The following is a 14,732-nucleotide window of genomic DNA, read 5'->3' as shown; positions in this document are numbered from 1 at the left end:
GTACTGTATTACTATAGCACTGTATTAGTTAATTTCAAATACTGAATTATTTTTAGAGTGTAAGACCAATTAAAACTCGCTATTTACTTACTTTTTGACTGAAAGTATTAGGCATACTGTAATAACCTTGTTAACTGTATTAAGGCATTAACTTTGAGATATTGTTTTTATTTAATGAACCCTGAGCCTTATTCGAAGTAAGCTTAAATTAGCTATTTCACTTATTAATCAAAGTGCTATTACTGTGTGACAGCAATATTTTATGTTTTATTCTTTTAATGATAGTTCAGGATTTATTTAAATATAATTTTAATCTTTTCTGAGCTATATACTCAGTGCTCTGTAATAGTCTATAAGCATGATTATTTCTGTGAATTAAATTAGCTTTTAACGAAAATACCTTGCGTGTTTATGTTTTGTTTCTTTTCTCAAAGCCAAAAAGTGTTTCAGGCTTGTCAAATTCGAGTTATCCAGAGTCCAGTTTTCGGGGTTCTAATGTTGATCATTTCAGTAAAATGCTTTCAAAAAACGTTAAAACTACTTTCATCTAAAATTTAGGAAATTTACTGGGGCAAGACCCCCAGTATGCCCCACCCCACCGCGATATTTTTTGTAAGTCGGAACCCCTGGACATATTTCCTACCCAACAGACGGGCCAGGCTCCTGCTGGAGAAGAACGATGATCTCACCTAGGCCATAACAAAAGCCAGCTGTCTTACGGAATGGATGAAAACACCACATTACGCATTGGAACGGCGTGGCCCTGAAGCAGTGATGTGCTTGTTTGCACGCTACAATCATGATGTCAGTTTACTATCTTACTATGAACTACACATGCAGCTGGGCAACTGGAATGTCCCATGGAATATTGCAGAATTGATTTAACTTTAGAGAAACACAAAATCTCTCTGAAGAGCGTCATTAGTAGACGGAGTGATTTATGAGTTAAGGATGAGAAACTTGGAGGAGCAGTCGTGTTTGGGAATTTTATAGAGTGAAAAACATTGCTTAGTGTTGCGAATAGCGTGGGGAGACTAATGGACGATAAAGAAATTAGTGTCTCAGTTGAGTGGTAGTAATGAAACAATGAGTAGGCAAGTCCCTCGTCTCCTTGCAAAAAATGGCTCTGAGCACTATGGGACTTAACATCTGAGGTCATCAGTCCCCTAGACCTTAGAACTACTTAAACCTAACTAACCTAAGGACATCACACACATCCATGCCCGAGGCAGGATTCGAACCTGCGACCGTAGCGGTCACGCGGTCACGCGGCCGTCTCCTTGCAGATTTCCTACCTGGAAGCACTGGCGGCGATGATTAACTTTGGTGACGATTATAGTGATAAACTTTGGTAACATTGGAGTGAACTCTTGTAAACATTGGAGTGATGAAATTTGGTGACACTGAGGTGTGACATTATAAAACACATGGTATAATGGACTTCACCATTTGCTCCGACTAGACTCTTTCCTCGCAGTCCCTTTGGAAGAATGGCCACAGCCACGACATCCCTGGGAAATCCCTTAGTGTGAGCTGTGCGTATGAAGTATAGATCACTATGGTACTGTGATGATGTTTCTGGGTTACAATGTTAACAGATTATTTAGTTAATGACTTGGATTCACTACAATTATTCCATGCATTGACAGTTAATGTATCCAGTTAAGAAATTTCGCTGTTCAGTGTGTAACTTCTAAACGAAAATTTTAGTAATTGTTGTATTAGCAATTAGTGGATTACCAACAGATTTGGATTTAAGTATTAGAGATTAATAAAAGGGGAAGCCTAACAAATATTGACCATCTGGGGGATGAAAGTGTTGGAAATGTGTTTCAGATACCATTTTGTGAAAACTTTACTTTCTAGTACCACGTTTGGTGGTGACTTTCATTTAAATAAGATGAGCATCGTGCCTGTCGTCAAAAGTCAGTCTTCGTTGAGACTCTACCATTCAGAGAAAGTCAGAAGGACATGACATAAAGAGAAGTAAATAACTTAGGATTACTTGACAGTTTAATTCACTACAGGACACTAATTAATATATTGCTATACTAATTTAATCATTTATATATATATATATATATATATATATATATATATATATATATCTCCAACTAGACCGTCGGCAGTATACACACTGATAGCCTCCCAAACATAAATTCAGAAACTCCAAAATAAAGTTCAAATATTAATTAGAACATTATGTAATGTTGTCAATCACTGGGCGGCTAAACTGAACATTCAGAAAAGTGATCTGTGCAGGTAGGTGCAAAAAACTTAACCTAGGTCATCAGCACGAAGTCTTCGACTGGTATGCAGGCAGTCTACAACTGAATTTCACTCCAACACTATGCTTTTATGCGAGTTGATTTTTATATTATTCAAACTAAGTACTGACCAGCCTCAGAAAAAGTTTAGGGGTCACTCTTGGAACATGTTTACGGAGTGTCAATGTGTGTGTGTGGTGGACCGATTGTATTTCCACATTAAAGTGAGTTAGTTGTTAACAGTGCCTCAGGAAACGTTTATACGCGATCTCGCGCGTGGATGTTCTCCTATGGCGATATTTAAGTGAACTTTCAATGGTGCTAGGAACTGAAGATTAGATACCGTGAACTTAGATTCACGTATTGCCGTTAGACTGGCTCTAACGATATTTTTTTTTATTTTTTAATAAAATATGGTTGCAGCCTTCTATTTCTAGATTTTTACTGTAGTGGCGTTGAGACATTCCCACTTGCCATTCCATTATTCAGAGTTGATTATAAGCATGTTAGAATCTTCAATCGGTGGTGAAGAAAGACGATGGAGACACGATGTAACCATATCTCCTACTGTTGAGCTAGAGAAGTTGCAAGACGTTTGCTGCACCTTCTCATTAAGAGTTGGTCAACGTAGCCCTCCATATGGAACAACTCACGAAGAAGAACTTCCAGTATGTTCGAAGCAGTATGTGTCACAGCAGGAACATTATACATCTCATCCCCATTAGTTAAGAAAGGGTAGGAAATGCTACATGTTCTCTTAGTGTAAGGTTTCAGATAAATAAAATTGTTGATTGGATACTTGATAGAAGATATTATTACTAACATGAATCAGAAAAACTGTTCAGACGCAAAATTTGGCTCTGTGTATGGCAACGTATGGTGAACTCCCTTAGGTGAGAAATATCACGGCCTGCAAACATTAACCTACCATCATATTGTGCTTTCACGTTAGCCCCAGTTACAAAAATAAGCGTATATATTGTCACTTAATTAAAATTCCTTGGAAGTCTTTAGGGTAGCCAACTTTATCATAGAATTCCATTGATATGTTCTCTTATCTAAAAACAATATGAACCACTATAGCAGATATAGCGAACAGTTCCTGTTATTAATAAATGAAAGTGATAAATAATTAATTGAAGTATTACATGATGTTAGTACTGGATATAGCCTACTGCTTGATGTAGTTCATCGCCTCGAGGAAACACTAAGTAAACCTACATAACTGACTAGAATAAACCAGTATTCTAAGATAATGTCAAAAAAACCTTAGGATCGAGCTCTTCTTTACTGGTGAAGACACACATACACGCACGCACGCACACGCACACACACACACACACACACACACACACACACACACACACACACACACACACAGGGAGAGAGAGTGAGTTCTGTCAGGCTAAATAACTTGGAATTGATTAATTTAAAAAGGACTTAAAATTTCAGATTCGATTGAACCAAACTGTTGAAGATAATTCATTTATTTATTTGCAGAAACAAATTAATTTGTTACATTTGCTATCAGTCTTATAATAAGTGTATATCAGTACAAAGAAATACTTATACTACAACTGTCAATTACTACTTTTATAGGGCCCTACTTCTACCAATATTTAAAAAAGACGTTTAGGAGTATATCGCTATGCTTATAGTGTTCGTCTATATCCTAAACGAACATCTTTGTGTTTAAGTCTCCAGGAATCCATTTCCTTCACATCTTGCACAATTATATTCATACTCTTTATTTTTCATGTAATTATGTCCCACATGTTCATAGTTTCATCAACTCTCTCTCTTGGAAAAAATGTAGAATTATTCTGCTCTTCAATTTTTGAATGAGTGACCTGAAACAAAGGTCAGCCACATCAAACACTTATCAATAACTTACAGCTAACGGATATAATCACTGCCATTACATAGCAGACATAGACATTTCCACAAATATTAATGATGATTTGCACAAGACCATATCGTTAGTTTGAAATAGTGTGGGCATGTGCCTAGCCAGGCATCTGGTACCTATTACAAATAAAAGAATCTCAGGGTTAGGCTTGCAGTTACCATCCGGAACATCATTCTTAATAAATTATGTATTTCAAAGAATTTGACACAAAGATACGTACAAACACCGTTCAGCAGCAATATCAGGGACAAAAAAGTGTTAAAGTGCAGCTGGAAATGTGAAGTGCTCTTTATGAGAAGTGAAATTATGGAGTTGTTTAGTAAGAAGCAAATGATTTGCTGTAATTTATATAGGTTGCATTGCTCAATGCTTGTAATTTCTCTAATATTTGGCCTTTCATTTGTTGTTGTGACACTAAATAAAACAGCTACTGAAACAAGGCTAAGGCATAATAACAATATTATAAGATTTGTAGGTTAGTCTGCTAATTTTAGGGCAAATAAAGAGCCAAAATGTAATTTTTATCTTAGGGTGCTAAATTTGACAATAATCCATTTCAATGAGCGGGGAAAATTGATGTTAAGTGATGTTCTAAAATATAATTTTAGCAAGCAGATTGATGGTAGGGCTATCAAAGATACTATCATGCATGTAAAATAGAGAATTGATTATTTAAAGAATCCAAAGCTTGAACAATATGGGATTACTGTAGCAGTAAACAAACCCATTAATAGTGAATCCAACAGGTCTTCCAATATTAAAAAAAAACATTGTGGATAGTATTAACAACATACTTAGTGATGAGGATGCGTTAACCCCTAAGGCAGATAAAGGGAATCAAGCGTTGATTGTGGAGAAGGCTGAATATGTAAATAAATGATTTTTGTGGAAAAGAAGATGAAAAGAATTGATATGGATATAACTTCAAAGGCACAGAGATAACTGAATGAAAAGCTAAAACTATGTAGCGAAATATTTCCTCCAAGAGGAAACACAACAGCTTAAAGTTATCAACCCATGTACATTATGCTTACGCTACAGCTTAAGGTTCATAAAACAGAAATACCAGTCAGGTCGATAATGGGAGAGGTGGTTCTTTCAGTGAAATTGCTAGAAAATTCATCAAACTACTAAAGAAACGCTTCCAGTATAATCTTATATGCTAATACGCCATTGACAGCACTATTGTAATTCTTAAGAGAAATTTAACTGAGCAGAATAGAATACTCAGTGATAAGATTAATGAATTTATTTATTGCTGTCTTGAATTCTGATATACCATTATTTTAAATATGAAAATGAAATATACCCCCAAAAATGATGGACTGGGTATGGAACTTACATTTTTGGTCGGATAGCCGATATTATTATTATTATTATTATTATTATTATTATTATTATTATTTACCTTGAATAAAAGATTTTTCTCGAAAATGTCAGATTGGCAGAAAAAAACAGTGTATTAAAAAATGGTTCAAATGGCACTGAGCACTATGGGACTCAACTGCTGTGGTCGTAAGTCCCCTAGAACTTAGAACTACTTAAACCTAATGAACCTAAGGACATCACACACATCCATGCCCGAGGCAGGATTCGAACCTGCGACCGTAGCGGTCGTGCGGTTCCAGACTGTAGCGCCTTTAACCGCGTGGCCACTCCGGCCGGCAACAGTGTATTACTTCAGGTACGTTGATGATAAGCTGTTGTTGATTAACGGTAATGGTGATGCCATCAGTACAATGTTACTAAGTTTAGTGTTTTATATGAAAAAAACAAAATCACCTACGAAGTGGAAATTAATATCTTGGTAAAATTTTAAATTTCAATATTAGGAGCGTTGGTTGGTTGGTTGGTTGGTTGGTTGGTTGATTTGGAGGAGGGGCCAAAGAGCGAGGTCATTCGTCAAGTCGGATTAGGGAAGAATGGAGAAGGAAGTCAGCCGTGCGCTTTCAAAGCAACCATCCTGGAATTTGCCTGAAGCGATTTAGGGAAATCACGGAAAATCTAAATCAGGAAGGCCGGACGCGTGTTTCAACCATCGTCCTCCTGAATACCAGTTCAGTGTGCTAACCACTGCGCGACCTCGCTCGGTGTTATTAGAAGCGAAATAGGAATTATGCTGCTGGGGTTTTCCGGAAAAATACCAGTACTGATGTTGTTGTAGACTTCCGTACAAACCACTCAAGTCAGTGTAAGAAAGACTTTTTAAATTTTCCACTATCACAGGCTGAGCAGGAACGAGAGTTAAATTCCATTAAATACAATGCTAAAGTGAATCTTCATCCTTCATACTCATATTATGCGAGTAATCTTTACAATAAAATTGTCATTAAAAGTTTAGAAGTATACAAGAAGCTCTACCCCTAGTGAACAATAAATTAATAGACAGCAGTAGCAGATACATTTCTTTGTCGTATTACGGTTAAATTAGTACGACAGTGGCATCAGCTTTTAAAAAGCATAATATGATAGTTTCATTTATATCCACGGTAGTCTTTGTCGTATTTTAATTATTAGTTTGACAAAGGAAACATTTATCACGAATCAGGTGCTTATAAGTTAGAATGTCGAGATTGTGATGCCTGTCATGTGGGGCGGACGGGAAGGCGATTCAAAGTTAGGTTCAGTGAACGCATAGCCTTGGAAGGGAAAGATAAAACTGGCTTCGGTGCCCACCTAAATAAAAGTGGACACAGTGTTCCGACTTTGACTTCGAATCTGAAGTTGCTGCATTGAGGTGAGAAGGGCACACTTACGAACCTCTTTGAGGAGATCGAAATGTTTTGTCATCTAAGGTCTTCTGGTATTGTTCTGCTCAATGAGCAGGTGCAGTAAGTAGTGACAGTTTTTGGGGACTTTTTAAAAGTCACCTCCTTGGTGGCAGAGATAGTTAAACCCAGGCAGGAGGTATTCTGCGTACAATGTTCTGCTCATGTAGTAACGCTTGATAATAATCAAATGAGAACAAAGTTTGCGCTTTTAAATTTTGTTGATTTCCTGTAAGCCTTATCATTATCCTTGATGATAATGTTATTAACGTCAATTCAGTATATTATATACGTAATTCACTGAATTGTCAATACATCTTTTACAGGTTGCTTTACTGTACATCACTTTCTCTCTCAACAGCCATGAAAATGTAGTTCATATGCTTGTGTTACATAGCATGTAGTTTTTGGTATTTAATACAATGCATTGTAAATGAAACTGAAAATGATAATTCAAGCTTTTAATAATGGTTAGAACTTAAAAAAAAAGTCTTAACATTAATTTTAAGTCGCAATTTTCCCATCAAGATCAGTGTGTTATTCCACCAAGTCTTTATATAAAAAATGGTTCAAATGACTCTGAGCACTATGGGACTTACCATCAGAGGTCATCAGTCCCCTAGAATTTAGAACTACTTAAACCTAAGTAACCTAAGGACATCACACACATCCATGCCCGAGGCAGTATTCGAACCTGCGACCGTAGCGGTCGCGCGGTTCCAGACCGAAGCGCCTAGAACCGCTCGGTCACAACGGCCACTGTCTTTATATCGATTTTACTATACCTTTTCGTCTGTTTAATGCTAAACTCTTATTTTACTATCATTGTGATTTGTCTTCTTTTATTTCAGTACAAAATTTGATTTAACTGCGTTATCGTGCAACAGGACAATTCCGCCCTACAGTACGACGATAAACGGCAACTTCAGCACTGCAAACAGCCCACATCCCCCCGGCAAAGGAATCTAACGTTGTTCACACAAATTCCGGTAAGGTTAGAAACTCCGATGCTCCATAAATTCAAAACGCCCAGGAATGCTGTCGGATGGAATCTCCTGTTGCACTACAACAGCTTTCCCATCGCATGCCTGCAGAGCATTATGTATTTTCGGTAAATTTTATACTTTATCACCACATTTTAGGTCACTAAAGCCACCACTTCCCGCGTTCTACAATCACGCTTCCGTATTCGCGTGCTCGGGTTTTTCCCTTTGAGCACTCGCTTCGTGCCTGCTGCCTACACTAGTCGACTCCCCCGGCCGTCGCTATTCATCGTGAATGTTCTGAGCTCTGTTTTACCGTTGCCGTTCGACGTCCCACGGCAGCCTAACCGTAGGGGGCCCGGGTTCGATTCCTAGCCGGGTGGGAGATTTTATCCGCTCGGGGACTGGGTGTTGTGTTGCCCTTACGTTCGTATCGTCGTAACTAACACTACGCTGTAGAGATGGCTGTATAGGTACGTCCAGAGAGGGGGAAAGGGGGGGGAAACTTTCGTGAGACAGTCTTCCTTATTCCAGTTATCACGATTAGGGAACTTACGATTATCTTCAAGATCTCTCCGCAGCGCTCCTCCAATACCTGATGCACGTGGTCTATAAAAGCAACCGATTACCACGTTTCATATACCTCTGATGCTTCAATTCATCCACATTGATTCACATTCGGAATCTGTACTAACCTCACCAGATATTATCGGATTCTTTATGGCAATAAATACTCTGCCACCGTTGGCGCCAACCTACCCTTGCCGTATGCATTCCAATCGGAATTCTGTACTTCTTCCATTCACTGCTGGTTCCAGATACCACCTAGGCATTATTACCTTTAACAAGCGAGACTAGTTTTATACATCCACATAAATACTCCGCACGCCACCGTACGGTACGTGGCGGAGGATACCCTCTACTTCTTTCCTATTCCACTGGCAAACAGAGTGAGAGAAAAATGACTGCCTATATGCCTCCGTAAGAGCTCTAATTTCACTTATCTTCGTGGTCCTTACGCGCAGTGTATATTGGAGGCAACAGAAACGTTCTGTAGTACGCTTCAAATGCTGGTTCTCTAAATTTTGTCAATAGTGTTTCTCTAAAAGAATGTCGCCTTCCCAGAGATTATCATTTGAGTTCCTGAAGCATCTTCGCAACACTTACGTGTTGTTCGAACCTACCACTAACAAATCTAGCAGCCCGCCTCTGAATTCTTTCGTCGTTCTTTAATCCAACTTGGTACGGATCCCAAAATATCGAGCGGTACTCAAGAACAGTCGACTAGCGTCATATATGCGGTCTCCTTTAAAAAACTGAAACACACATTTGTAAAATTCTCCCAATAAAGCGAAGTCGACCATTCGCCTTCCCTACCACAGTTCTCACATGCTCGTTACATTTTAGATCGTTTTGCAACGTGATGCAAAGATATTTAAATGACTTGGCTACTGTATCCGAACATTACATGTTTTTTCTTCCTACTAATCCGCATTAACTTACATTTTTTCCACATTTAGGGCTAGCTGCCAAGCCATTCATTATACCAACTGGAAATTGTTTGTAAGTGGTCTTGTGTCCTCCTACCATCAGTCAACTTCGACACCTTACCGTACATCACAGCAGCATCAACAAACATCCGTAGATTGCTGCGCACTCTGTCCACCAAATCATGTGTGTATATAGAGAAAAATAGTGGTCCTATCATACTTCCCTGGGGAACTCCTGACGATACCCTTGCCTCAGCTGAACACTCGCCGTCGGGGACAACATACTGGGTTGTATAACTTAAAAAGCCTTCGAGCAACTCACATATCTGTGAACTTATTTCATGTGCTCGTACCTTCGTTAACAGCCTACAAATCTACAAATATGGTATCTGCCTGTTGACCTTCATCCAAAGTTCGCAGTACATCGTATGAGAAAAGGGCCAGCTGAGATTTGCACGAGCGATGTTTCCTAAAACCATGCTGATTCGTGGACATAAGATACTCAGTCTCAGGAAAGATCATTTTTTCGACCTGAGAATATGTTGAAGAATTTTACATTCTACAACAAACCGAAGTTAGGGACAATGGTCTGAATTTTGCGGGTACGTTTTTCTGCCCTCCTTATATACTGGAGTCATCTGTGCTGCTTTCAATGGCTTGAAACTATTTGATGGGCGAGAGATTCACAATAAATGCAGGCTATGTAATGTGCCAGTGCCGTAGAGTACTATCTGTAAAACAAAATTGGGATTCCATCCGGACGTAGTGATTTATTTGCTTTCAGATCTTCCAGTTGTTTCTCTACGCCAGAGATGCTTATTACTATGTCATTCCGATGGTCAAATGGCGGTATGTTTGTACGATTCTCCTGTGTGGACGATTTCTGTGGATCCTCAACTGAGAGACCTAGGGCAGCTGGTTACGGCACTGGGGTCACCGTGGCTCCATATCCCTGTCGTGGCCTCTCACTGACGCTCTTCCAGCACGTCTCGAGCTTCAATAGGTGGCTCTTCAGGCTTTTGACAGGTGGTCACATTAATGCGACTGGACGGTGTAGTTCGTTAAAATTCATGACCGGTTTCAGCTTTGTGGCCATCATCGGATACAACGAGTACAGCAGTGACACATCAGCGCGTAGTCAATAGGCGTCCATGTATCACTGCTGTTCTCATTGGATCTGACGATGGCTGCAAAACAGAGACCGGTCATTAATTTTAATAAACGGATAATCTATAATTTAATGCGTTGCAAAGTTCACCGGTCCTCTCCACAGGCCCACGTGGCCTTATTTCTGAACTTGTAAAAGATAATGTCATTAGAGATGCGGCAAAAGCAGGGGTGGGGGAACACGGTCATCTGTGTCATTTCAAAGGAATCAGAATTTAACTTAAGCTATTTGGGGAAATCAAGGAAAACCTAACTCTGGATGGTGGAACGATTTGAACAGCCGCCCTCCATCTTACCACGACGTCTATCAGCTTGATATCGATGGCCGGCGAGACACGGAGCAAAATGAGTCAGCAATTCATATCAGCAACAACAATGCGCTCTATAGCCAGCAACATCTTCTGTTACAACTAGGGAGTCACGAAACAACAGCAGAGATCGGTTCTACGACAACTCTCTCTGCAGCACCTTAGCAACTGACAGGGCGTCCCTAAGGGACCAGAAGTGAAAGTTACGGAATCTGGCACAGAAAAAAGATATTGTTACTATTTACAATAAATTACAATTAGATGCAGCGTATAGTAGCGACGGGCAGCGTTTGCATCTGTTGTCGTCGAATGGTAGTGACCTGAGGGACAGGATGAGCAGTAACCTGCTAATGTTTGTTGATGACCCTTTAATGAACGGGAAATTGCACAGTTGATTACTGTAGGGGATACAGGGTGACTTGGATAGAATTTTTGTTTGGTGTGATGAATGACGGCTTGCTCTAAATGTGGAAACACTTAAGTTACTGCAGATAATTAGGAAATACAATTCTGTGAGGTTCGTGCACAGTATTAGTGGTGTGCTGTTTTACAATCAGTTCGATCAAATATCTGGGTTTAATGTTGCAAAGTGATGTGAAATGCAATGAGCGCGTGAGGTCGGTTGTGGGGGAGGTTAATGGTTCAAATGGCTCTGAGCACTATAGGACTCAACTTCTGAGGTCATCAGTCCCCTAGAACTTAGAACTACTTAAACCTAACTAACCTAAGGACATCACATACATCCATGCCTGAGGCAGGATTCGAGTCTGCGATTTTAGCGGTCGCGCGGTTCCAGACTGTAGCGCCTAGAACCGCTCGGCCACCCCGGGCGGCAGAGGATAATGGTCGACTTTGGTTTATTAGGAGAATTTTAGGGACGTTCAGCTGATTTATAAAGGAGACCATGTACAGGACAGTTTTTGGCCAATTCTTGAGTACTACTGGAGTGTTTGCGATTCCTACCCCGTCGAACCAAAGAGACACATCGGAGCAGTTCAGAAGCAAGATGCTAGATTTGCTACCGATATCCTAGATCAACACGTGAATATTACGAAATTGCTCCGTGAATGCAAATGGGAATCCCTGGAGAGAAGGAAACTGCTGAGAACTTTAAGAAAACTGTTATCTGAAACTGCACGACGGTCCTACTGTCTTCAACATACTTGTCGCTTAAGGACCGCAAAGACAAGATAAGGAAATAAGAGCTCTTATGGAAGCATATAGAGAATCTTTTTCCTCACACCATTTGCTAGTGGAACAGGAAAATCACAGACTTGCTGTAGTATAAGGCAACCTCTTCCATGCATCGTATGGTGGCTTGCGAAGTATATCTGTACATGTAGATAACAACCAACTACGGAAAATCTTTCTTGGAAGTGGCTACAACAACAAAAAGTATCGCAAGTGTTTTCAGAACAACAGCGAAGACTAGAGCAAAAACGCTTCCGTTTTTGCTATTCTGTGGATCAGTAAAAGGTTAAATGGCTCTGAGCACTATGGGACTTAACATCGGATGTCATCAGTCCCCTAGAACTTAGAACTACTTAAAGCTACCTAACCTAAGGACATCACACACATCCATACCCGAGGCAGGATTCGAACCTGCGACCGTAGCGGTCGCGCGCTTCCAGACTGTAGCACCTAGAACCGCTCGGCTACTGTGGCCGGCGATCAGTAAAAGGGGAAAATTAGTTAGTTCCTGGAGAGACATACATAAGAAATAACTTCAGGCCTCCAAATAAAATACGCCTGCTCATGAAGACTGTGAAAGGCAGCATAGGCCTCTCAAATCCCGCCATTTACAAAACGCCGTGAGAGGGTGGACAGTATTTCGTCGGAAATACCGTGTGCATGACAGAACAACGCCAGATTGAACATCAGAGGTGTCTGCGGCTGTGCTATAGAGAGAAATCGACGGTAGCTGAACCTGCATTGAAAAACGGACGTAAAATTTCGTTCAGCAAAATCTCTATCATCACAAAAGCTAACGGTTCCTGCGATGCGTAATTAAGGAAACTAATTAGATGAAAATATCACATAGTAACATCAGCAAAGACCGTAGTTTGCAGCTGAGCAGAGCGTGACGCACGGCTGGCGCGAGGTTAAAGCGGCCACGGCGGACATACCCTATACGGTGATGCACTGGGCACCAGTGACAACTCAATCAGTATATTGGCTACGTAAGGAGGAGGAAAGCTACCCCTTGGCTGTCATTCACTAGATGACAGCTGTCGGCAGGATGATAGTGGTTGTATAACCCTTCACGGAGCTGGATGCCCGAGAAAATTTCATTTAGCCATATCGCCACGAGACCATGAATATGGATATGGATATGTATAGGTATAGTTAGCTATTTACATTTTCAGCAAGTAAAGATGCAAACGGTCGAAGTTTTAACTAAAAAGAACGTGATATAAAGTAGTAAATAAATAATCCAAGTACTGTAATAAATTTACTGCGGTATAGTTGAAGAACTGTCTGCAAAAGATTTAAGGACACAATAGAACAGGTTTAGAACGTTTCTCCAAGAGACCAGAATTTTACATCTGTGTCACCAGAGTAACACAATTACGACAAATTTATACTTAACATGGGTAGTTAATCTTTCGAGGTGTTGCGCTAATCCTTGATGAAAAATACCGGACTACACTGCGTAGCGCACTAGAAGGTAGTCGCTCTGTTCTCAAAATACGTCAGCAGTGCATTAATACGTAGTTTCACTGCAGCAGGCATGTAACTCTATTAACCTACCTTAATTCTCCTTCTTCTGGTTTCCTGGCTTTCCATGTTCTGGAAGAGGCAAACGACAGATGGGGCACACAGGTCGAGAACGGTTGGCAGCACCTGTTGCACCTGAAACCAAAAATAAGGAGACGAGAGAACTTTTCGACCGTAGTGTTTGTACTGTGGGTGCAGAAGTATCTTTCGTAAAGACCGACATTTATAGAAATAGTAGCGGTCATTTATCAACAGGGCACCAGGCACGTCAAAGGTTAAAGAATACATCCAGCTTCGCTAAAGTAAATTTATCATACGAATATCATCATTATCATCATCATCATTATTATTATTATTATTATAAGGTAAGATACCTATAATGTGTCAGATAAACGAAGTCATGTGCGTTTCTTAGTCTTTGAGATTACATATTTTTGCTCGTCTGGTTCTGCGACAGTTCCACGAAAGTCGTCCACGAGCAACGAAATCATTTAGAATAAATGCGAACCACAATTTCTAGGCGTCAGACGAGGCACTGATTTCAGGTGGTATATTCCGTATCTTTACCAATGCTATCTGAGCAGAATTTTGATACGAAGAACGTAATGGTGTTTAGGGTCTAACGTCTCATCTGAGACGAAGTCGCTGGACACACAGAACAACCTCAGATTCGACAAGGAACCACCCCACCACATACCGTAATGGATGAAGGGTTATCACTACTGTAACGGCCTAAGGAAAATGCGTTTCCATAAGAACTTTTTTTGGGCGGAAGGAAACGTGGCAGAGAAATTCTACCTCTACATGGAGACTCTGCAAATTACATTCAGGTGCCTAGCAGAGGGTTCATCGAACCACCTTCACAAGTCTCTATTATTCCAATCTCGTATAGCGCGCGGAAAGAATGAACACCTATATCTTTCCGTACGAGCTCTGATTTCCCTTATTTTATCGTGGTGATCGTTCCTCCCTATGTAGGTTGGTGTCAACAAAATATTTTCGCATTCGGGGGAGAAATTTGGTGACTGGAATTTCGTGAGAAGATTCCGTCGCAACGAAAAACGCCTTTCTCTTAATGATTTCCAGCCCATATCCTGTATCATTTCTGTGGCATTCTCTCCC

General features: G+C 40.2%; 1 protein-coding gene across 1 annotated transcript in view; it reads right to left on the bottom strand.

The window, feature by feature from the left end:
- Positions 1–4,021: 4,021 nt before the first annotated feature.
- LOC126184292 (uncharacterized) overlaps positions 4,022–14,732 on the bottom strand; it is a 48,536-nt gene continuing 37,825 nt past the window's right edge. The window contains exons 3-4 of the mRNA XM_049926670.1: positions 13,644–13,745; positions 4,022–4,117 (exon numbers count right to left, since the gene is read on the bottom strand). Of these exons, the coding sequence (XP_049782627.1) occupies positions 4,022–4,117; positions 13,644–13,745 (198 nt within the window). The remainder of the gene's footprint in view (positions 4,118–13,643; positions 13,746–14,732) is intronic.

The sequence above is a fragment of the Schistocerca cancellata genome, chromosome 4, assembly GCF_023864275.1.
Source record: "Schistocerca cancellata isolate TAMUIC-IGC-003103 chromosome 4, iqSchCanc2.1, whole genome shotgun sequence".
Taxonomy (NCBI): Eukaryota; Metazoa; Arthropoda; class Insecta; order Orthoptera; family Acrididae; genus Schistocerca; species Schistocerca cancellata.
This window is presented reverse-complemented; position numbering and strand designations above follow the sequence as displayed.